Source organism: Diachasmimorpha longicaudata, chromosome 5, assembly GCF_034640455.1.
Source record: "Diachasmimorpha longicaudata isolate KC_UGA_2023 chromosome 5, iyDiaLong2, whole genome shotgun sequence".
Lineage (NCBI taxonomy): Eukaryota > Metazoa > Arthropoda > Insecta > Hymenoptera > Braconidae > Diachasmimorpha > Diachasmimorpha longicaudata.
This window is the reverse complement of record NC_087229.1, coordinates 6,450,662-6,475,567: the sequence shown is the minus strand read 5'-3', so window position 1 is coordinate 6,475,567 and position 24,906 is coordinate 6,450,662. Positions and strand designations below refer to the sequence as shown.

Genomic DNA, 24,906 nt, shown 5'->3' with positions numbered 1-24,906 from the left:
CTTCAGCGACGCGTGCGCATCATTATCAGCATTTCCCCGCCCAAACATCACATCTCAGCGGTAAGTTGTTATTTGTTTACATTTTTTTGGTCAATCGTTACGGCATAATTTCTAACTGACTGTAAAATTAATTTATATATTTTTCTAAATGGGTAAATTGCTTGAGACTGCTGGATATTAAGCGAATTTCTGTTTGTGAAGTGTGTGTGTGGACTTTTTAGGTTATCAGGCACGTGTAGTCTGTTGGAATCAGTTGCAGTTATGTCAGAAAATACAATATCATCGCTGGACGATGCTAAAAGGCAACTTCGAGAGATAATGGAGAGCCTGAGCAAATCTCATCGTGAACATTTACTGTCATTTGCGATTCAAGAATGGATGACGATTAAAATTGGTGACGACTCAGGTAGCGTTTCAGTTGTATTGGATAATTATTTTTAAATAAACATGATAACATACAAGGGGATGTGTTAAAATAAGAGCAAACGGGGTGGCTGAAATAATTGAATTTGTTATTGCAGACGATGAGTTGAATGACGAGGATGAGTATATGTTAGATGATCCAGTGGCGACTTTGAACAAAATTGCTAAAGAAATCCGCCAGAAAGTTCCTTTTGACGCAGTTCTGCCCTCAGAGAAAATAAAAGTGTCATCGAGCGGTCCGGTAAGAAATTCCAGTCTTTCACAATTATTTTTCAATCAATATTGCTGATACAGATTGAGAAGAAGAATTTCATAATTAACCCTTAAGACAAACGACTGATTGATTATATTCTTCTGTATGAGTACGATGTCGCTATGAATGTTTCAGAACAGCGACTGTCACCCCGACATCACAACCCATGTCGATGGCTTTCTGTACAACGACGACGAGGTCGATGATCTGGTAAAGGAAGGCAAATTGTCTAGCCATTATTGCAAAGACTGTGGCTCCAAGAATAGTGACTCTCTCAGTAAGATATTATTCTCCTACTGCTCAATAACTCCAAATCGGCACGAAGAAATCGAATAATTTTTGTAATCCTAATTAATTTTGCAGTATACATATCCCATTCTGTCTCTCGTGAGAACTTGTATCTCATATTCAATACCCTCCTGCCCACCCTGGACGGTAAAATTGTCCTCGACGTTGGCTCACGACTGGGCGCAGTCTTATACGGCGTGAGTAAATCAGCTGTCCATTCTATTAAATCTCAAATCAATTGCATTCCAAAATTCAATGAGCACCCAAGCTGATTTCATTCTTCCCCCAGGCATACGTCTACACTGACGCAGATAAGATAATCGGTGTGGAAATGAACAAGGACTTGTGCGATCTGCAGAACGAGGTCGTGCGGAAACACAAGATGGATAAACGCATTGAGATTATCAATAAGCGGATAGAAGATGCTGGGGATGTGGTGCGGAAGGCTGATGTCGTGGTGCTGCATAATGTTTTTGAGTTTTATTTATCTGAAGACGAACAGAGAAATGTCTGGAAATTCCTCCAGGAGAACATCAAAAAGGGGACGTTTGTCATTTCTAGTCCCTCGATAGAAGTCTCCCTGTCTAAATTGGATACTGGGATTGATGTTGCGCGATGGATTAAGCGTGTGGATAGTGAAACTGAGGATCAAGTCAATTATTTCGACTCAAAGGAAGAGAATGCTGATGATTGTCCGGACATGTTCTGCTATAAAGTGCTGTAAATATCCTAAAATACATTTATTCTTGTTATCAAGTTCAAAATATTCAAAATGCTTTAGTTAATTTTTGAGAGAACATGGAACAAAAAATATCCATCTTTCCTTTCCTGATGGCTTGTCTCTGTTAAGATTGAATAGAGCAATTAATTTTGATGGGCGGACTGAATTTACAGATCTTAAAATCCAGTAAGAAGTCATTTAGTTCAATTAAAAAATGAGTGATACTCCAGTGGAGAGGATAAATTGTTTATTTCAAATCAAAATATTTACGCGATCGACTTTAGAAATATTTTTGAATTCTTCAGCTTTTATCATATCTTCCAATTGTTTTTATCTGAACAGCTGCTGACAAACGACTGGAAATTTTCGAGGAAAACAAATAAACGGTTTATCAATATTGGATCCTGCAATCGTTAAATCGATATAAATACCAGCCGTCAGTTTAATTAATGCTGCTGCAAAAATGAAAATATGCTGATTTTTCGGGCATTTCAAGGTACATAATGTTATTCTTATATTTTTTGAAATGTCTCTTCCTTCGCGAATGCATAGACGGTTATGATATTTTTACAAAAACACCAGCATAGCACAGAATTCTCTGAAAAATTTCAATTCTCATCCCTGACGAGTTCATCTACAAACTTGTTCTCCGTGCATCGCCCGAATGTCGATTTTAACCCAAAAAAAAAAAATTGGACCACCGTCAGACGGTCCCCCAAACCCATTAATGTAAAAATACCTCAGAGCAAATGAATCATAATACTCAAGATCAAATATTTGAACCAGCATCTGCTACCTGGGTGGCGCGTTAAACCACCTCACGACTGAATAATATTTGTGGTCATAGACCAAACTCATCGAGTACAAACGACTTAATGATTATTATTCATTGGAATGGTATTCAACTGCCTTTAGTGTAGTCTCAAGTGATTATTCATCGTCTAAGAGGGGCATTGATGGGTTTGTTAAGCCAGCGTGTTTCCCTCTCTCGGTGTTAACACTCGTACCCCAGGCTGATGGCTAAAGTGGTCAAGTTCAAATCGCGGGTTCAGTCGATTGACGGTTGTGATACTGCAATAATCCCCGGGCCTTTTACATCAATCAGCCTCTCATTTAATCCCTCATAATTTACCAATAACTTCACGTGAACGAGTGATCAATGGATCTGTTCCACTCGCATGATTGACAAGTTAGTGAATCCAGTCGATTTTTGTCAAGAAAATTTCAGGATGGATTATATATTTTCACCGCCTGAGGCGTCGGATTCTGTCAGGTAGGAATGAATTATCCATTGCATTGGCAATTGTTGTTCTCGTCATAAGTAAGTTAGAGTCGCCTATAGATAACATACATTATCGCACTAGTGAGTGGGTAAGCGAAGGAAAATAACGCGAAAGTACTTCATTGTTTCGCGCAGTTCGACGCATGCAATTATTCAAACACGATAAACACTGGTCTATCAATGGTGGAAGTTATATATTTATGATAACACTCAATCATACTTATCGGTGACGCTGAAAAATAATCGAGAAGTTTTCTAGCCTTGAGGATGACATTGACCTGTTTCCATTTTTAAACAATGTCCTCAGTTGTCTCCCTTACTAGGTCTACTCTCATTTTTTCTTTTTTTTCTGGTGAGCCATTGGGTAACCCAATTATTTAGCATTCCGCCTCCCTTCCTCTATTCGGGAGACTAATCGAGTTTTCGAAAGTTGTTGAGATTCAAACGAATGACCCAGTTGCGTTCCAATGAGTGAAACTCCATCGATAACGGCGGACTCTGGGGGAGAGGCGGCTGTTTTGAAAGGCCCGCGGAATTGTTTAAATGACGACGTCTGGTTCGCTCAGAGATCGAATGGTATATTGATCATATTATGAAAGATTGATCGGTTATTGAGTCAGTGACGAATTCTAACTTGGCTAATGGTTAATCCTAGTTTTCAGGGAATTGCCGTCATGAAAATTTCGTAATTCGGTAGATAAGACGATGCGCAGTTTTGATACATGGAAAATTCAGCGCAATTTTTCACTGAACTCATATTTCAGTTCGACATTCACGTAGCTTGGGAAATTCCCGACTTTCTGATATTCGAAAAGAGTTAGTTCCATTGAGTTTTTCAATCAAAGAGGCCGAAGAAACTTTACTCTGATTTGTACGAAAATTGGTGAATCTGTGAGGGATTTTTTTACCGCTTGACAACTTCGTAATGTTGTTCAGAAAGAAGATAGTATTCCAAGATTTTAGTGCTCTACAGGACCGCGATTAAATGTTAATATTCGTTTAAAGAATAAAGTATAAATTTTCCCAGAAAAGTGATAAAACTTATCATATTTTTCTCAATTTTTTTCTGAGCTGCAGACCACAAAACCACCTTCACCACACGATTACCCACATTTTATCGTCTTGCCATATTTTTCTCTCCATATAGCGAACTCGCTACAATTTTTTACTGATTTTTTTTTCTCCGCGAACTAGCACAGATGCGAACATCATGATCTAGTCACCAATCGTGTTCAGTTGCCCCCCATTTATCCCTTGATTAATCATCGACAGGGCTTCCTGTCAGTGACCAAATGCACCACCTCTGTATTATTCGTGAATTTATACCTGATCACGACGATTATGTGACAATTAATTAATCATCAACTCGATTTTCAGTTAATGATCCACCAAATATACCACCTCAGGACTATTCTGTCATTTTCACAGCCATCAATTTCCTTTGCAATCACGCGAAAATGGAATTAGTTAATTACAGGAGGTGATAAACACCGGTGATGTTTCACTCGAGTTTATGACCGCAACTGTTACACAATTGCAAAACACGTATCTACGACTTATGCAATGCCCTTACAGTTCCATTTCCTCGGTTATTTCTAACAAACAATGAAGTGAAAAAAGGATTGGGTGCAGAAAACACCTGCGTGTGGGTGATATTCCCCTTCCACTGAGTTAATTTGAAGGTCTCGGATATTCAATCAGTTTTATTACAAAACACTAGCCGATGTACTTCAATTTAAATATAGAATGTGCATTGCACACCCCGCCAGCTGTTTCAGGGTGATAGAATGACGAATACGATAGGAGAAATAATAGTCACGTAATTAATACGTTTCCGGTAGTGTGGTTTGTTCGCACGAGATACGCGTGTGCAGTTTCTCGTGCATATATATTTTTTTCTATTTTTCATGCACGATATTTTATTTGCAACTGTTCAAACTTGTCGATGGCTCTATATTTATCGAATTTATTGAACTATTGCCGTGGGATATGTTCTCAGCAAACTGTACAAACACCTCTTCCAGTTGAAAATAGCATCAGAATAGCCACTAAAGAGGCAAAGAGACCAGTGGGAAAATGATAATTTACAACATTCTATTCAAACATCGTTTTCAACAACTTTCGATGGCCAGATAGCGTTGAATTTACTGCGTTGACGCGTGTGCCAAGCGTCCCCACAAGGTCGTTTAATAAAAAAGGTCTGGAAGAGGTTCAGTGTGCAGCCGGTGATGCCGGGGGCATAACTATTTTTTAATCTACTTTACTGCATTAATATTTGACAGAGGACTAGTCCGACAGATTGGAGATGCGCCTGGGATCAAACCCCGGTGCCTCCGATTCACGTGATCTGTTCCTGATGGCCCTAGCGAGATTTAATGATCCGTCGATGCATTGGGAATCGAACAATTAGGTTTGATTGGACATTATTGAATGGGGTAGACTAGTCACATCTGTTTAAAGTACAGAGCCAGGGTGACTTGATTGACTTCTAGCTATTTGAGAGGTGGATTTTTTTTTCCAGAAAAAAAAGAAAAAAAAAATCAATAATCTCAGAGCTGATTCCAATTTATCGGAGCAGAGCTGTTTTGAAGGTATTCAAAACATTGTGATCGACGGCTGTAATAATTATTAATAAAGCTCGATAACACAAGCAGCATGTCAAGTGCATCCAGGCTGGCTTCGTTTTATTTAATTTGCATTCTGTAGATTGCCGAGAGCGTAAGACACCTCGCATAACTGTAATGTTGTTTATGTTGTTAAAGACTCCCACAAGAACTCTCTGCAACCCGGATAAATTATGTCTCGCGATAGTTGCAAAGAATCAGTGATGTCAATGTCCAAGCACTCACGATCGAAAGAGTGAAGTTCGACGAATCTCGTCAATAATGCGGATATCTTTCCTCAATCTTTGAAACAAAATCATTCAAAGCGCGTCGTTGGCCGTGGGAAGTAATGATTAAATTAAATTTTAATTTTCCGTAAATGGTAGCTCACTAGAAAATGTCCCGTAATTACTATTTATGAAAATCAGTCGACGTCAGAGGTGACTGTGATTGAAACTGTTATTCACACATTCCGGAATTGGAATTGCTGCTTCTAGCCCCTCCCTGTAATTACACGCAAGAGTTTCTCATTCTACGATGTGTCAAAACGGAAGTAAACATTGTGAATATTTTCTGCTATCATTGCTCAGCCTAATGGATTTTGTAAGTTATAAATTTTTCTGCGTGAATGGCAACTGAAAAAGTGAAAATTAAAATAATTTCCCTACCAAGACGAATAATTTTATGCAGAGATCAGTGAATTAAATTAAAATTTCCATGAAACGTTCAATCAATAAGTTTAGATAAATGATTCTAAGATTATATAATTTTTCATTCGAAAGAGCATTAAAGACATGTTTCGACTTTAAACTATTCTTTAAAGATCCAAGCCACGCGTTGGAGCTAAAAAAATTAATGATGATTAATTGAAGAAACTGTTATCCGGCCTGAAAGAATTGCTTGTTTCATTGGCCTATTGATAGATCAAGGAACTCCTTCAATAAACTCATTCATTCAATTCCAGCAGAATATTCTCAATCCATCTATTTGATACAATACTCTGATGAGGTATACGTTTTGTAGTACATCAGTGATATGACATTTACATATCACACTTTCAAATCCCCACTATGGTCTGTCTACTTGAAAATTATGTCTCCAAATCCGAATAGAGGAAGTACATTTTACTCAACTTATACGACAAAAAAAAAGATGACGAGCTCAAGTGACCCTTCACTTGACGAGATAATGACATCTGACAATTCCTGAGCACCACAAATACCCTTCATAAAAGGCCAGAAAATACATTCACATGTACCAGGGAATTGATACATGAAACGTTGGGTAGATTATGTTCAAGTATCTTGTCTCTGGTTACCCAGGGGCACCATCATTCAATCGAAACTTTCTTGTTTCTTCGGTCTCCCTCTGACGCACATTGTGACGTCAATTGGAGAGGTGGCAAGAAGTTGCAAGAGTGGCTCTTTACCGATATGGCTTTTTCGAAAAAGCCACAGGGCACGTTGCCATTCCCGCTCACTTCTCATGGATAAGATTCCACCAGATGGGTATAATCTCACGATAATTCCCCCCAATACAGTATTTATTGACCCACCAACGGACAATTCTTTTGTCAATTTATCATGCATTTAATCGTCGACGGAAAAATTATTATTGGATTTCTATGGAAATTGCTAATAGCTTTCCACCGATTCCATTGAAAAATTCTGTAACTTATCGGCGCCTTTTTTTTATAGAATTTTTTTGTGGACATGGATTCGAGGATAATTGACTGGCTCTGCTTTTCCACGTTTTTATTGGGATTGTTTTAGTGATAAAGGATGAAAAATAGAATGAAATAGTTTTAAATATTGAGAAGGATAATTATCCTTTATAATCATTGGACATGGTTGTTGATAAGATTTTTTAGCTGATTACAATCTTACGATAATTTCGCTGAATAAAGTATTTATAGCTTTGTAAATGGAAAATTCCGTCATTAATATAATCACGAATTAGTCATGCATTTTATCACGTACTGAAAAATTCTCATTGAATTCCTGTGATTTTGCATTAATTTTTGGATGATTTTAGTAAGAATTTTCCAACATAGCGACATGTTTTTTTAACTTTTTCTCCAGTTTTTTGATTAGTTCTATTACTTGTTGCCAGAGTTCAATGAGAAATATTGTATTCAACTTCTTCCTTAGAGATCTTCTCCGTAGAATCCCTGGGTTTTGGTTTTATAACAGTATTTTGGTTTAATGTTTCAAAGCAAAAGAAGAACAAAAAATTAGAAGGGAGGCCTATTGGCTCTCCCGTCCACTGAATATACTCAGGGATAAGATGGAGCTCGATGATGACAATCTGATGATAATTCCTCCGAATAAAACAGTTAACGATCCAGCAACGTCTGGAATTTATCAAATTATCACTGATGCTATCTTTACGAGTATCATAAAACTCCTTTCTCACAAGATGGAAAAATTTCCTACATAGCCCACATTTAATTATTTATTATCTCCTAAACTGTGTAATGATACTGCTGATAATTTTTCTCTGACCGACCCTCACCTCCAGAATTTAATTCAACTGTTGAATTTTTATTGACCTTTTGTCTCTGCATTTCAACAAAAAAATATGAGAACCATCATAAAAAATCCACTGGTTTGAGGACACAGATTAATGACTTACACTATCAAAAATAAATCGACTAACTAATGATCGTGCGTCAATGCTTGGTCAAAAGCCCCCGAGCTTCGCCTCCCTGTAATTATTCAATAATTATAAAGTTATTGATATTAATCATCGAACGTAACAATAAATTGCCATACCATTTCCATAGCAAAAGGTGCATTCATTCACAGCGCTTCTCTCCGAAATATCTTCATGAATCCCAAACAACTCCTCTCAATTGTTCTTGTTTCCTTCTAGGAGGAAGCGATAAGTCAAACGGGAACATCGCCAACAAAGTGAAACAGAGCAAGGAGACGTGTGTTTATTCACACAACCTGACCGAGTTTAACTCATGTTTAACATCCCCCACCATCTGGTCATTTACCCAAGCGCCAGTTCCTCGAGGCTCAGAGTGTCGTGGGGCCTCCATGAGCGTGCCAGACTTCGCGTCGTCATCAGGTCAAGCGAGCCATTATCCAAATTTCCCTGAATCGAGTGCAACTCACGTGGACTTGCCCGGTTTTTTTTTTATTTATGGACGCCGTCGAGAGGGGGATAAGTGAGTGAATGGCTAGAAGGTTAGTGCATTCAGGTTGGGCAGGTCCCTGTGCTGTGCGCATGGTTGTGTAGGTCTGGGTGGCAATTTGAGGGGCAAAGAGGGTGGACAAATTGTTCCGGGGACGCTTCCTTCGAGAGGAGCGAGGCAATGGCTGCCACCGGTCGCAGAGTATCTGGTAATCGTGGGAATTGTGTTGGTGATAATGTGATTGGGGATTCTTTGGAAACAAGGGTGAAGCGATCGAGGTAGTGGTGAATTGTGGACAGGACAGGGTGTCATGAGGGAGTGAGTCTTTGATTTTTTTTTTGAATTTTGATTGAGGAACACTGGGGCCTTTTTGATTAATTCGACAGGGGAGATGTGCGAATTGTTATTGTGATTGATATGAAGGCGAAGGGAATCGGTAAGAATCACATTGACGGAGATGTGGAATCGATTGAGGCCAATGAGAGGTATGACGAGTTCAATACTGTAATGGTGCCTGTGTCGAGGAGTCTCAGTAGGAGTCCGCAGAGTGATGAGGGCATTGAGGCTGACGCCGAGGCGAGGAGAAACAATGTTGGTAGATGCTGGAGTATTGACTCGTCAAATGGCGATGAAGAACAGGGTAAAGGCATTCTGTGGCAGAGGAGACAGTCGAAAATCAGGGTCACCAGGTGCTGTAGCTCTGACAGTGCTGTTTTGAGCGATGATGATCAGATTAAAGGTGAGGGGGACTGGGGAAATTGTGGAGGATTGTTGGGAGTAGTTCCAAACATTTTAGGGATTTATTGTTTTAACTGGTGGTGGTTGTTGATGGGGGTGAAAAATAAACGATTAGGATTCATTCGTAATGTCAACAATTTCAAGATATTTAAGAATCTTTTTCAGCAAAGAGCAGATCTGTTGGTTTTTCTAATTTGACATCTCTATACAAAAAGCATGTAATTAAACAATCAAATTTTTCCACAGATCATCAGTCAAAACATTACCAGGAAGTCATAAAATCCGTAGGATTATTATTATTGCACATTCTTTTATTACAATGCAAAAAAGATTTGTTTGTTCTATTTCGTTCAGGACATTGTAACATTTTTTCCTTAATAATCAGAAAAGTATCTTTTGGATTCTCCCTCGACGGTCTACAAAATAGTAGAATTTTCCTTGAGGATGCAAAAACTAAAATCCGTCATTCGTGACGCTAGATTCACTATATTGTGATTCATTGTTCTACTGTGTTATTTTCCACAGGATGGGATAACTTGATCATCGGTGATCGCAGCGAATGTGACTCGACCGAGGAGAGACCCAGGTACTGGAGAACGCCCAGTGTTGTTGTTAGTGACTACTCAGATTACTCCTATCTCGATGAAAAATACGACAGGAGTGATTTTGATTTGGAGAAGTTCGAGGGAACTTCCGGTTCTCCAAGTCAGGCCAGCAGTTGCTCTTGTTTAGACTGCGACGATATTAGAGAATTTCAAGACTTAAATTCCCCTGTTTATAACCATCTCCAGGTCAGTGGACAGAGACGTCATTCAGACTCTTGCTGCACTTGTTTACCCACTTCCAACATTAACAACGGGTAAGACAAAAAGAATTTAACAATCCCACAAGGGGTAACAAATAATTATTAAGCCACGTGTAAAGATGAGGAAAAATAATGAATACGAGAAACGCTTATCCTGTTTCAGTGGAAGCAGACAATATATAAATAGTGGAATGTAATTTGAAAAGCAAACTTTCGTTGTAATTTTGTTACAGAGATGTTAATGAAACATTGTCTATCTCAGCTTCGAATAATCTCCTTGAATTGTTAACTGTTATTTTAGTCTCTCACTTGAAGCGAAATAATTTTTTTTGAATGGTTGCAGTTCTAACTGCACATTGGATTAATTGAAATTTGTCATCTGTATGTGAGGAAATGTCAATTGAAAATAATTAGAGTTAATTAGATAAAAAGGGGCGTTAAAGGAAATACAAAACCTCGTGTAAAAATAAGAAAAATAATGTATAGCCACGATTGAGTCGATTGGCAGGAAGAAGATAATACATAAATGACCGTTTGAAACGCAATTTGCTAATTGGTGATGCGTTACAATATTGTTTCAGGAGTGTTAATGGTAACGCCAGCAGAAGGAATTCGTGTCTGGCAACACCAAGCCCATACTCATTAAAATCAGAATCATCAGCCACAGGGTATTCCAAAGGTGATAATTCTGAAGACACCAGGACCAACATCGAGCTACTTGAGTTACCACCAGTGCGAAAAATATCTGATTGCTCCACAAATTCCAGTCTCAGTGGTGATGACTTCGAGGTCACCGAACTGCAACCATTAAAGAGGCCACAGGTGAGCAATTCTTTTCCTTAAAAAATGTAAAAAAGGATTTGCGAGGTGAGCGAGCCTTCGGACATTCACTGATGGACACCAGTTGCCATCTTGCGGATGTCTGGGGAACAATTCACCTGATTAAACTCCACCGGTGATAATTATTATCCACGACAATGAACGCTTGCTAGAGCGCGCTATCATTGTAGCGGTGGAAATTTCAAATCGCCACATTAAATGAATGTTGAAGTTTAAATTCGAATTTGGAGCATTTCATAGGAAATTTCTCAGGATTTTCCATCTTTGATAGGCGAACTAATATGGAAAAGTCTAGTGCTTGAGATTTGGGAAAAACTGTTTTAAAGAACGTCTCATCAAGATCTCCCCTATCTCCTCCGTCCCCATTTATCTCATTTAATAACTCCATTCAACAGTCATTATCCACTAATTATTTCCGCCACTGGAGGAGAAAAAAACACATGACGGCATGGTGTTGAACACTGCTCTCGCCGGTGGGCAGTGCCCAAGAGAACACAATAAATTCAATAAAGTTGGGTAACTCACACATCAAGCATATCTTTGAGAAATCGAAATCAATTTGTCGGTATCCGGCGAAAACTCGATAACCCAAGTCACGTTCGCCATTAGCATCAATTATTTCAATTTTTATTTTGCAACCAATGATTCAATTCCCCATCCAAAAAAAAACCATTGCTCCAGGAGCTGTGCGTTGAGATGAAAACATGAAAGCGGTAGAGAGGGGAGAAATTGCTAAAACGGTACATAATTATACTTTTCTCTTTTTCCCTCGTGAAAGCGCATCGTCACTCGGCATCAGTGACGGTGGCATCGAACGATGAGTCTCGCCTTACAATACCTAAATTTAGATCACACGCATGTCTTGATACTTTTCGTCATTCGTAAAGTAGACGAGATGTGCAAGAGGATGTAGGATAGACTGTAGTTTTCACCGAGATAAAGGAAAATCCTACCGTATTCATATAATTTTCATGTCCCGATGTTTTTTTCATTCGTGAACTGGACGAATTGCACAAGAGGATGTGCGATAAACTGTATTTTTTACCGAGATAAAGGCGAATATGGCCGTATTCAGATTATATTCACATTTCGATGTTTTGTTCATTCATAAAGTAGATGAATTACCCAGGAGGATATGTAATCGCCTGTCCTTTTTCGAATTAGATACAAATATGACCGATACTCGGATCATATGAATGATTCAATGATCATTCAATTCGCAAAATAGACGAATTGCACAAGAGTACATGCAATAGACTGCACTTTTCACTGAAATAAAGCGAAATATGACGACTGAATAAATATCGATGAATGAAAATTCCTGGAAGTACTCCAGCTGGCACAAGTCTAACAATAAGCCCAGAATAACAAGGAGAAAATGAGAATATAATGATAACAGAAGAATCACTGTACGTGCGGTGCATGTGAAACAGTAAAATCTTGAGCAATTTTTCTTGGGTAAATGCAAGCACCGGCTTAAGGTGTTCCCAGGACATTAAGTGCATCGACAGTTGGTTCGATCTCCCAGTCAAGTCAAGTTGTTCGTTGATTATACGTATACGTCTCGATTGCCACAGCGTTGTCCCTACTCCCGGGGTGAACGAAAAAAAAAAAATTCCAGTCGAAATCCTCCTCTCGCCGAGTTATATTGCACACCCACACGTATCTCACAAACCCCACCATGAGGTTAAAAATGCTTTTGGGATGAGAAGATAAATAAATTGCCCTGTCCAGTCGTACCCAGGTGGCCAAAGTGAAAACATCAAAACCCAAATCTGCCTTCAGTTTCCTTCAACAACTAAATTTTGCTGAATCAGTGATGATGTGAAAGTTGTATTTGCAAATCATTCTCGAGGAGGAAATTGTAGAGGCGGAAGTGCGGATGTACTCTGGGGAATTTACATCATTGAACGTCTGGAATATTTGTGATTTATTAATGAATTGTCATCCTCTCTTGCATATTCCCTAAATTCATCATCGTCAGGGTATTTACGTGAATTCTGGGAGGATATCGTCATAAAGGAGATAAATCTCCTCGAGATTCTGATGTAAAAGTCACTTGCGTTGGAGCTTCTAATGAATGCAAAAAAAATCTACTGCCGGATGTACACTTCAATTTAAAACCCATTACATGCATGTAGTGACACAGGGGAGTCATATCGAATTCCACTAGTAGCGGTAGAAACTTACTTCGTATATCGTACACTCCTGACAAAAGCCAGTGAATACATTTCAATTGGTTGCTCTACCAATATTTGAATTAACAATTGGACAGCAAGTTTTATTGTAAATTATTCTAAAGGACGAAGTGGGTCGACAGAAGTGCGGACGAGCAAGAGAGGATTTACATAACTAAAAATTTGTATTACTTGCGACTCATTAATCAATTGTCTTGCTGTTCTGTCTATTCCCTAGTCTTTCTTCTCACTCCTTTCATGAAGAATTCCTGAAGGATCACATCATAAGGAAAATGTTGAAATAAAAGTTGTGAAATTCAAAGGCTCTTCACCAAATCAGAGAAATTCAACTGCGGATACACGTTTCATTTTCATAATCACTACATGAGTGCAGTGACCCAGGGGAGGAGCATGGAATCCCACTAGTTGTGGTCGTATTTTCCGTGAAATATCGTGTACTCCTGGGAAAAGCCACTGAGTCAATCGTACGGAATCAGTGGTATTGTCAAAGATTTATTTGCCAATCATTCTGAAGGGGGAAACTGTGTAGGCGGAAGTGCGGATGTACTCCCGGGGATTCACATCACTGAACATCTGGAATATTCACGATTCATTAATCAATTGTCATGATATCTTGTATATCCTGGACATTCTTCATTGTTGTGGTCGTTCCATGAAGAATTTCTGAAAGACCTCGTCATAAAGAAGATAAATCTCGGAATTCTGAAATAAAAATTGCTGGATTCGACGCTTCTTGTTGAACATAAAAATCCAGCTGCTAAGTTGAAATTTAAATTCAACACTCATTTTATGTCTCTTGTGCCACAGGGGGCTAACATTGAATTTCACCAATTGTGGTCAAGACTTAAAGAAATCGTCGTTCATTCCCGAGAAAAGCCATTGACTGTTTTCAAACAAGTTACTCATTCTCCTCTCTATCTCTCCCATAATCACAAATTCTGAGCACGTCTGAATCGTCTTCTCCTGTGCCTCGTACAACAGAAGAGAATCAGCCCTAGTCACGTATAGAAACGTGTTAATACGTTGAAAATCATGAAGCCCGTCATAACTCACGGGATGTAAACAACGTTTATTTGCAAAGCACTTGTGCCACTAGTTGTCATAACTTTTCTGAATCAATTGTGTACTTTGACACCATCATTATCCCAGTGCATTGTCCAGCACAATTACACGGGTGTCTGATTCACACAACCGCATTGTGAAATGTGAATCAGCATTGAGACTTGGTGACAGTTCATCTCCTGGAAATTATCGGAATCCTTCTCAGTAACTAGTTACAACGTATTTATTATTGTGTTTCATTCATCATCCATTCAAAATGAATGATAACGAGAAACCATCCGGAGCTCCGCGATGCATACGCCTTGTCTCTCAACCAACAACACCAACGTCACCGACGTTAAATCTCATGGAGCAATTGTTGCTCGCTAAAATGGAGAGACACAGTATCGCTGATGATAATCAGCCTGATATCGCCAATAGTATCTCTAAAAAATCATCACTCTTCAGAACAGACTCGATGGACAGTCAAACCAGTGCCAGTACATTCAGCTCAGCACAATCTGGTGATTCTGGAGCCAATCGATATTGCAAGTGCGACGATTGCCTCCTTGGTATCGTTGATAAACATCAGCGCCAGGCGCCCATTACCGGTCACAAGAAGGTAAACAATCATTATGATTTACTCTTGTTGTTAACATGATATTTTTCACGTGCTAAGTGGGCGCTAATTGGGAGCTCAAAACTTTCCACTCGGCTAAATCGGAGATCAAATACGAGGTTGATATACGAACGGTGGGAAGAAAAATATTCCATGGACCGACGTGAGGGAACGGCTATTTACACAGAGACATTTTTATTTCCTCAAGCCCCCACTGCATTGTTTCAGATAATGAAACGAAGGATAAAATGTATTCGTTGGTGAAATTTTTTTGCGCGAATTTCAGGTACTGCTGGTGGATATTTTTAGTACATTGTTCGGCTGAAATTATAAAACTTGGTAATCTATGGAAGGTTTGATTGAAGTGCAGAGAAGTCAGGTAAATATATGCTTCAATTTTCCATCGACTGGAAAATTCAGAGTTTTGCATTTTTCCATTGAAAAGTTGAGGATCTCGGGAAATTCTTTTTTCCTGTTGTTTGAAAAGTCGGAATTTCATTCAATTGTTAGAAAAACCTGAATTTATTTTTTTGCGAAACATCGATTTCAACAAAAGCTTCCGAACAATTGATAATCAAGTAGGTCTGGTTGAAAATTTTAATCTTCATATACTGATCGCAGAACATTCTTGGATATCTCATGGGATTCTCGTTTTTCTTCATAAATTTCCATCAAAGTCTGTACAATCTGGCATCTAACAAATCTCGCCTTAATAAATTAAAAAAATCACTCCTCTCAGAATAACTAATCATCTGCCGATAAAATGATATTTTTTCTCTAACAGTATTCAGTTTGGAAATAGCCTTGAGGGGTATATTTTTTCACTAGGTTTATCTCACTGACATGATTGGTCCCAATGGTCGGCCAATGCAGAATGTTTGATTGATGTCGTTGTAGGAAAAAGTGAGAGAAAAAATTCAGGCTGGCCTTCATCGCTTGGCCAACTCCACGATTCACCGAGTGATTGACGTATTTCATGAAATTAATGATTTTTCGGTGGTACAACATTTTCTGTCTATGGAATTCCGTCGACTTTTCAATCCCGGGATTCCTTCTTATGATGAAGAACGTGATTTCTCAATCTGGGATTCAATTAGCTGGTGGTCATGTGTCCTTTAGGAGTTTGCGGTGTTACCTAATGCTATTGGGGAAACAGACTGTCTGGCTAATTGTCGTAATTCTGGTGCTTCACATTGAGATTCCGGTCTTATTGATTCAAAGAGATTCCCGGCTTGATTACTACGCTGGGGTAATTGGTATGCGAACAGTGTTTCGTTGATCATTAAGGATAGGCCGAGGAAACTGAGTGGACTTGTGACCCCTGGATAATGCCCGAAGGGATCATTCATTAAAGCGAAAATCTTGAAATTGCGTTCGGTATGCTCACATACTTAAACACTCCCATCAGCGGCACTTTTATGCAGCCAACAGTTGCCTGAAAGAATTCCTCCATGCTGGTTTATCTAATTTAATTAAAAGCGAGTGTAAAAAGAGACTGCAATTGCAAACTGGTTTTGAGAATTCTGATTGCACCCAAAAGTCCTCCACTCTCGAACTTATTCTTAATATTTTGTGAAAAAAATTATTTCATTTTATTTTTGGGAATAACATTGAATATTTAATTTCATGAAACATTTCGAAATATACCGATTCACTCCTTAACGTTAAAGACTGGAAAATTCTTGCCAATGAGTTCCCTCGGAAAGTTTTTCAACAGACGAAGTTTCACGAAACATAAAATCCTTCTTTATTCTTTAAGGAGTTTCTATCCGTAATTTTCCCCTGTAATTATCATATTCCAATACGGCTCTCATTGTTTAATGGACCGTAAACGATGACAAGAGAGCGTGAAGTGAAACAATGAGAGGTGATTTGCACAACAATGGAGATAAAACTTCTTATGCTGTTGAAATTAAACAGTCGTAATCAGCGAAAATATTCACGAATCACCTTGGCGAGACTGTTCTTAATACCAAAGCTGAACAGGAGGAAATAACAAGAAATCAATATCTGTGGTACTATCGACGGTGGATCACGGCCTCGTGCGCGCTCAATGAATTCTATCAGATTTCAATCGATCGGAGATTAAGACAAGAATCAGAGGTGTGTATACACAGGAGATATCTCACACAAACTCGATCGTATTACTCAATATCTCCTGCGTATCCACTATGATTTTACATATCTCTCTTTTATCGGGTTTTTCTGTAAAACCCGATTTCGTAAAAACTATTATACTTAGGAATGACGTAGACAACGATTAAAGAATATTTTGTTATCACAAATCGATATACTCCGCACCTGAAATAGCGTGAATGAGGTTTTTTATCGTTAAACGTTGAAAATAGAATTATCAAGAATAATGGGAAGCCAATCGTCATGAGTAGGTAGCTAATGTACAGTCATTTTATTTTCAGTAATGATAAAGACTAGAAATGAAATTTGAATTTGCGTGAAAACGCCACTCGTCGTTTTAATCAAACGCTTATGTACATGGAGTGATCTACATGGCCTGGGTTAATTAGGCAGTTACGCTCGCACGCCAATGACGCATTTACATTGCCGGGGCCTCCGGCTAAATCCACACTAAACTGCGTACTAAATTCGTCTGGAGAACGCCGGATTTGCGTGGGTAAATTAATCGAGTGAAAAATATGTCCAAATACAGTAATTAAAAACAGGCATCTTGTTGAGTCAATAATTGAACAGTCATCAGACGTAATCAAGTTTATTCTCGGTGGGGAGTACACTTTTCATGAAGTTTTTTTTTATTTTCATGACGAGCGTAAATTCTTCAGTTTATTCACTGCCTTATTGACATTGAGAGGAACTTGAGTAAATTCAGGGAAACAGCGGCTGCGATGGCAATTATTTTCACTGGTTCCTCATATTTTTTATCCACAAGGAAAATTGGCTCTGTAATAACAGGCGTATGTTTGAGAGTGCAAAAGTAATAAACAATGACGTTGTAGATAATTTATTCATTAATGGGTGGCTGTGTGGAGGAATGTCAGAAATGTAATGATAAGTAAATTAATTTTTCATTCGACCTAGTTTTTCTATCTCTAGTGATTTTGCTGATAAGCACGTGGCAACGCTGATTTCAAGCACTAGTATTAACATGTCGGGTTCACCGGAACTTCTTATCAATCATATTTCGGTGAAAAAAATATAAGTTTCAAATGTTGAATATATTTTGAATAAATTTTTTTTTTCCGATCTGCAGCTGTTGCTACGATATGATTATTTGAATCATTAAAAAATTAACAGAAATTCGCCAAATCGGAATCAAGTATTGACCTATAGAGGAAGTTCTTTCGTGGAGCAATAGCTGTAGTGACATAACTTATTGTCAACTGCTTCCCATGTTTTTCAATCGCAAATGAAATTAGTTTAGTAACACAATCCCTCGTAATCAGGTTGATTATAGATGGGAACTAGTTTTTTTATACATAATTTTTTTTATTTCTTTAGCATGAATAAATTCCTGAGTTTACTAATTTTGTTGTTGACGTTGAGAGGAATTTATTTGGTGCAGTAATGAAACTAGTAACGTAAATTATTTTTAACTGCTTCCCATGTTTTTAGTCACAAGAAACTCCCATGTTTCTTATTCAAGTTTATAAGTAAAGTAATACAGTTTCACTCAGCCAGATTTATCGCGCATGAGAATAGAAACTTCTTGAGTAGATTTTTTGACCAAAAATATAACTCTTGAATTTGAATTATTATTCGAATAATTTTCCAGTTCCTTTTAACGTGTCATGGACAATCCCTTATGATAAACAAGCACCTTGTCGAGCAATTAATTGCACGTAATCGAGTTAATTCTCAGTCGAGATACCTTTTAATATTGTTTTTATTCCTGTGAGGAATAAACTCCTCAGTTTATTTATTGCGTTATTGACATTGGGAAGAACTAAGTTCTAGTAATAGAAATAGCTCCAATGGCGTAAATCGTTCTCAACCACTTCCCGTGTTTTTTATTTACGACTAATACAGTCCCGCGAGATCACCTTTATTGTAGATATGATTAGAAAATTGTTACACAGGTCTCTTAAAAATATCAGTGACGGGAATAAATTGAACGATCGACTTATGGAGTTATTGACATTGACAGAAACACCTTTTGTTGATTCATCAGAATGATAACTCTTGAATTTAAATTATTATCCACATAATATGCCACTTTTTTCTGATGTCAGATGAATTCCTCATTAGAAATATAGCACTTAATCGGATATATTATCAGTGGGCCGATACACTAGTTTTTATTTCTCTAACAAACATTAATTTTAGTTTATTTATTGCCTCACTGACAATGCGGAGAACTTAATTCCGAGGATATCGGGAATAACAATAATACCGTAAATAATTTTTCACTGTTTCCAATATTGTCTATTCGTACGTCAAGTTGATTCTATTACACATCTTATAATCATGTTTATTATGCACGAAAATGGAATTTTTATGGGTATTTTCTAAACACGAAAAATACGCGTAAAATAAATATTTTTGGATAAATAAATCATACGAAATGGGAATAAATATGTTCACTGATTTATACAGTTATTGACGTTCAGAGAGACTTCTTTCGTTGATTTATCAAAAAAATAACTCTGCAATGTAAATCATTTCCAACATCCCAGTTGCTTCTGACGCGTTTGACGCACAACCAAAGTTGGCCAAGCAATACAAACCTTCATAAATCTCCGAAATGAAGCAATTAAAACTCTGAATCTCTTTGATTTGATGACTGATCAGGTTTTTGATTAAAGGGAGACCGCAATGCAATCGATAAATCAATGTGGAGGCAATAAATAAAAGAAAAATTTCTTCAATTTTTCGAATCGATTGTAGTCAGTGATTTTTTTTTTCAATTTTTTGTCATGTCCCGGCATATATTAAAAGTCGGTCGATTGGCACGTCCCAGCACCAAGGAAGGCTTTGACATTTCACCGCGGTTTCCCCTTAATGACGAAATCAGTATTTTTTATATTGTTGTAAAATGTGAATCATGGGTATGAATCATCTACCCATATATTGCGTTATTGACAATGAAAAAAGTTTATTCGGTTGACTCATTAGAATCCTGTGACGAATACTATTTTAGCAGAACGTCCCAGTTGCTGGTACTAATTTTGATTCTGATGAAGCAATTATATTCCGTTTCTATTTTTTTTAGTTGCTTCAAACTTGGAATCACAAAAATCAATTTATTAGCCTATTAAACTATCGTGACGTACACGATGTTAATGTATGTCCTCCGAATGACGCATAATTGATATGAAAAATCTTATTCCATTGTTTTATTACAATAATATAACGCACACCATTTCGATGTGGGTTTTCCAAATGAGCCACTCGGAACATCGAATCGGGTGTAGTTAATGAATGTAATTAAGCCTCTGATTAATTACAAAACTAGTTTTTTATATGCGTTTGAAAACTTGAAGCACTGGAATTGATTTATCAACCCATTTATTGTTTAATTGACATCCAAAAAACGTTTTACCGTTGATTTCATTAAAATACTGTGGCGTACACTATTATTAACGTAATTTCTGACCTTTTTCTGGTGTATTTGATTTCCAAGTGATAGGCCTCCAAATGAGCCACTTAAAATTATTGCGGAATGCCCCAAATGAAGCACTTAAGACTCTGAAACTCGTATATTTAATGACTGTACTCAAGTTTCTGATCAATTACAAAATTAGGTTTTTTATATTGTCGTTTTTGGTGGTTTTAATTCAAGAGCATTGTCAGGTCTCTAAATGAAGCGATTAAAATTATTGCTGAACCTCCAGATAACGCATTTAAAGTTTTGAAATGCGAGCATTTTATGACAGCATTCAAGTTTCTGATTAATCCCGAAATAAATTTTTGTCTATTGCCTAAAAATTTGAATTACAGGAAGGAATTCACCAGTTCATTCATGACGCTATTGACATTGGAAAAAATCTTATTCCGTGGATTCATTAAAATGCTGTGACGCAAACCATGATGTCCCAGCTGAATTAATGACTTTAAAAAAACTACTGAAATTTAGAATAAATTGTTGCCATTCACAATCCTTAATTGGATGCAAAAGTCAGTGAAGCCTTCGAAAATTAATCGGAAATAATATACGCCAGATAAAAATATTGTTGAAGTTCTGAAAATTCTAATGCTGGTACCAAAATGTTTCTAATCCCGCAATTTAAAAAAGAATTGATTCTGTTAAAGGAGAATTTCCAGGGATTTCTTCTCAAATTCCAAAGATTTTTTTTCTTCCAAAAATGTTTTCTCGAGAATTTCTCGTCGTGCTCAAACGTTCGGAGGAACCAATTAAACTCCAGCTCTCCAGATACCTACCGTCCTTCGAAATGAAAAAAAAAAACAACTCCGTTGATTTATCAAATTCATGACCCTTGCGCAATGTTTATCGCAGTTGTGTCCCCACCGCATCACTTCGACCATTCCCCTTTCCCCCCAAAGTGTTCTTGATTCACGAGTAAAGTTGGTCGAGAACAGTTCCCCGAGAACACTCATAAATTCCCAAACTTCCGCCTGTCTATCTCTCCCACGAAATATCGTTACAAAAATCCCCAGGTGATAATCCATCCATCTGCAATAGTGACGTATCAATATCCAATATTCGTGGAACAGAGGGAGTGATTTCCTGGCATTCAAGATGACTTGTAAATCGTCATCAACACAGCTGTTTTCCTAAGCAATACGAGATTTATGCAAAAGGAGTATTCCCTTAAGTCTGTCTCACTCTTATCTGCGTCATCGCGAGGCACGAGTTAACGGGGAATGACACTGAGTATATGACAACGTGTACGTATCAGTCGGCTGGTAGTTGGAAGTTCATCATCGCTGGGTGGAAAGTCCTTTTTCACATGTGTATGTGGAGTTTCTCGACTATAATCCATTGACTTTGGTGCTGATGTATTTGTGTGATTCCACGGTTTTACGTAATAACCAAAGGCATCACGCGAAGTTGAGTGTTTCGTGCTTATAACGGCGGTACCAACGGGGCAATACAGGCAGTCGTGGGTTATTGGAGGCGAGACAGGTCGAATTTAAAGTGGAACAGTTGGATTTTCATCGGCAATTGGTTCAATTTATCAGCGAGACATTTTTTTAATGAGATTAATCAACTGTCGTCAGAGTTTGTGATCCCAACGTGGAGACAAGTGGCGGGAATAGGAAGTGAAGAGAATTTCTAGCTACGGGAGTTTAGGATGCTGGTGATTTTGACAGTTGAAATTTTAGTTGAATAATTGAAAAGTTAAGGGATCATGCAGGACACGGAGAGAATTATTCCGACAATTGTCTGTACAAAAGCCAGTTTTAGTGACTGTGGGAGTCATCATGAGGAAGACAGTGCTGGTGATAAGAGGATGACGATGAAACAGAGAAGAATTACGAGACCCAGAGTGAGGAGAAACTCGAGGAGGCTCTCCATCACTATCGACAGACACTCGTCTTCCTCCAGAAGTCCCTCCCCCATTCCCCACAGTCCTCGGGTGGAGAAAATTCAGGGGACTCCTGGACAATTGCAGAAAGCTAAGAGCTCGATTGGGGTGGAATCTCTTGCTAATGGGGATTCGGGGGTGTGTTCGGGATATAGGCAGTATGCACAACTGTTGGATGTGCCGCAGGTGTTTTCGGGGTCGATTGAATGGGGTGAACCAAGTGGAGACGACCTCAGCTCTGAGTGGGAGTCCGATCAGTCGGATGGAAAATCGATAGCCGACGGTAGTGATAGTTCTTTGCCAAAGGTAACTGGCGCGGTGGGAAGCGATTTGATAATTTTTTTTTCATCGATTTTTATTTTCGGAGTTGTTTTTAGCGATTATCATTTCTGAAATTTTCTGATTTACAAAATTTTGAAATCCTTCGAGGAAACCTAATGTTTTTTGGGTTTTTGTTGCAGAGCTCTGGGTGGAGAAAACTGAGGAACATTGTACAGTGGACACCCTTTTTCCAGACTTACAAAAAACATCGGTATCCATGGGTAAGTGGAAGTATATAAACATTGAAGTTCATCGGGATTGAGATAATTTAATGGGAATCGGTGCATGATTGTACGGGATTCTAAGTTTCTAACAAATTGAATTGAAAGTTCAGTAGAAAACACTCATTGTTTCACTATAATAATTTTTAAAATACTTAAGCAATAGATGCTATTGAATTTTATGTTCAATATTATAAGTTCAAATTAATTTCAAGATCAATACTTGCATGACATTACCATTTCGTAAAAAATGAACGAAATCAATTTGTCTTTTTTGATATATTCCTCCTCTTCATTCCTTTATGTTTATCTTCTCATTTCAAGGTCCAACTAGCCGGTCACCAAGGTAACTTCCGGGCAGGTCCCACACCGGGTACAATTCTGAAGAAGTTGTGCCCCCAAGAGGAAGCTTGCTTCCGGCTGCTGATGCAAGACATCCTCCGGCCCTATGTTCCAGAATTCAAGGGTGTCCTTGAGGTTCGAGAGTGCGAAGAGGAGCGGAGTACCCAAGAAACCGAGCCCATCAAGGAACCAGAGGAGTCCCAGCAGAGTCCAATAGTCGCCTCGTATCTTCAGCTCCAGGATCTCCTAGGAGACTTCGACCAGCCCTGCGTCATGGACTGCAAAGTTGGAGTGCGCACTTACCTGGAGTCCGAGCTTGCAAAAGCGAAGGAGCGTCCAAAACTCCGGAAGGATATGTATGAAAAAATGATTCAGGTAGATCCCTCAGCCCCGAGCCCCGAGGAACGTCGGCTCCAAGGTGTAACCAAGCCCAGGTACATGGTGTGGCGTGAAACGATATCCAGTACAGCGACTCTAGGCTTCAGGGTAGAGGGGATAAAATTGAGCCACGGTGGCTCCTCCAAAGACTTCAAAACCACTAGAACACGAGAGCAAGTGACTGAGGCATTGAAAAAATTTGTCGAGGACTATCCACACGCAATACCAAAGTATCTTCAGAGGCTCAAGGCCATCAGGGCAACACTCAAGGCATCTCCATTCTTCGCGAGTCACGAGGTCGTTGGGTCAAGTTTGTTGTTCGTTCATGATGCTAAAAATGCTGGTGTCTGGATGATTGATTTTGCCAAGACTCTACCTCTACCATCACAATTGCATAAAATAAGACACGACGCTGAATGGGAAGTTGGCAATCACGAGGATGGCTATCTCATCGGTGTCAACAATATCATTGATATCTTTGAGGACATTAGAAACTCCGTACCGTGATCATTGGGTGATTTTTTTTTTTACAATTGAAAGACATGAGGCACTGGCGTGGTGTTTTAATGAGTGTAAATAGAGACGATTGGTGAGCGGAGTGATGAGAGGAATTCTTTAGTCAAGTGGGAGGCTTTTATTTTTGAGAACAAGGCGGATATTCTTGCAGCTGAGAACATACGGAATTAAAACGTCTTTCGATCATTTATCTTCAAGTATCGCGGTACGGGAGGCAATTTTCACGTCTCGCCATGAAAACGAGATTGAAATTCCTCTCAGAATATAAAAAAACCCAGGAATCTAGAGTTCTTGAATAATAAGTCGAAATTCTCGCCTTGTCAAGCCACTTGCCCCTTCGCTAATGAATTCAACGTACGTAAACTCGTTAGTTCGATAGAATTTTCAATCTTTTCATTTGAGGATAATAACTGAAGGGACTAGCTCACGAGGTGTTCCCCCTCCTTGTAAATCAAACAAATAGCTCAATTTGAGAGTGCGTAAACTCCATAGTTCGATAGATGAATGGGCAAAGGGCCCTCCCGATTCCCAGAGGAACCCAGAGATTCTGAGTAACTCCATTAAAAACTAATGTAATTAAAGTTAAACCAACAAACCAAAGACGCGGTAGCTGTGGCTGCCAAGAAAATCACCTATCACTGGATGTCAGTCACATAGATTAATATATTTAAAGCCCATTAAAATTCTTGCAAAAATTTTCATGGACAAATTT

At 38.5% G+C, this 24,906-nt stretch overlaps 2 protein-coding genes across 3 annotated transcripts; both read left to right on the top strand.

Annotated features, from left to right (window-relative positions):
* The first annotated feature begins 1 nt into the window (after position 1).
* On the top strand, positions 2–1,737 carry LOC135162555 (uncharacterized). Its single transcript, XM_064121166.1, has 6 exons — positions 2–60; positions 222–406; positions 522–664; positions 812–953; positions 1,040–1,161; positions 1,254–1,737. Exons 2-6 carry the CDS (start codon positions 262–264, stop codon positions 1,686–1,688), a joined length of 987 nt encoding a protein of 328 aa, XP_063977236.1. The 5' UTR covers positions 2–60; positions 222–261; the 3' UTR covers positions 1,689–1,737.
* Positions 1,738–2,059: 322 nt separating this feature from the next.
* On the top strand, positions 2,060–24,185 carry Ip3k2 (Inositol 1,4,5-triphosphate kinase 2). 2 transcript variants are annotated; one of them, XM_064121162.1, is made up of 6 exons: positions 2,060–2,181; positions 8,445–9,451; positions 9,976–10,309; positions 10,837–11,077; positions 22,878–22,958; positions 23,283–24,185. In XM_064121162.1, exons 2-6 carry the CDS (start codon positions 9,130–9,132, stop codon positions 24,183–24,185), a joined length of 1,881 nt encoding a protein of 626 aa, XP_063977232.1. In that variant the 5' UTR covers positions 2,060–2,181; positions 8,445–9,129. The 2 variants fall into 2 exon arrangements, with proteins under 2 accessions (XP_063977232.1, XP_063977231.1); XM_064121161.1 differs by lacking the exon at positions 2,060–2,181 and adding an exon at positions 2,702–2,958.
* The last annotated feature ends 721 nt before the right edge of the window (positions 24,186–24,906 follow it).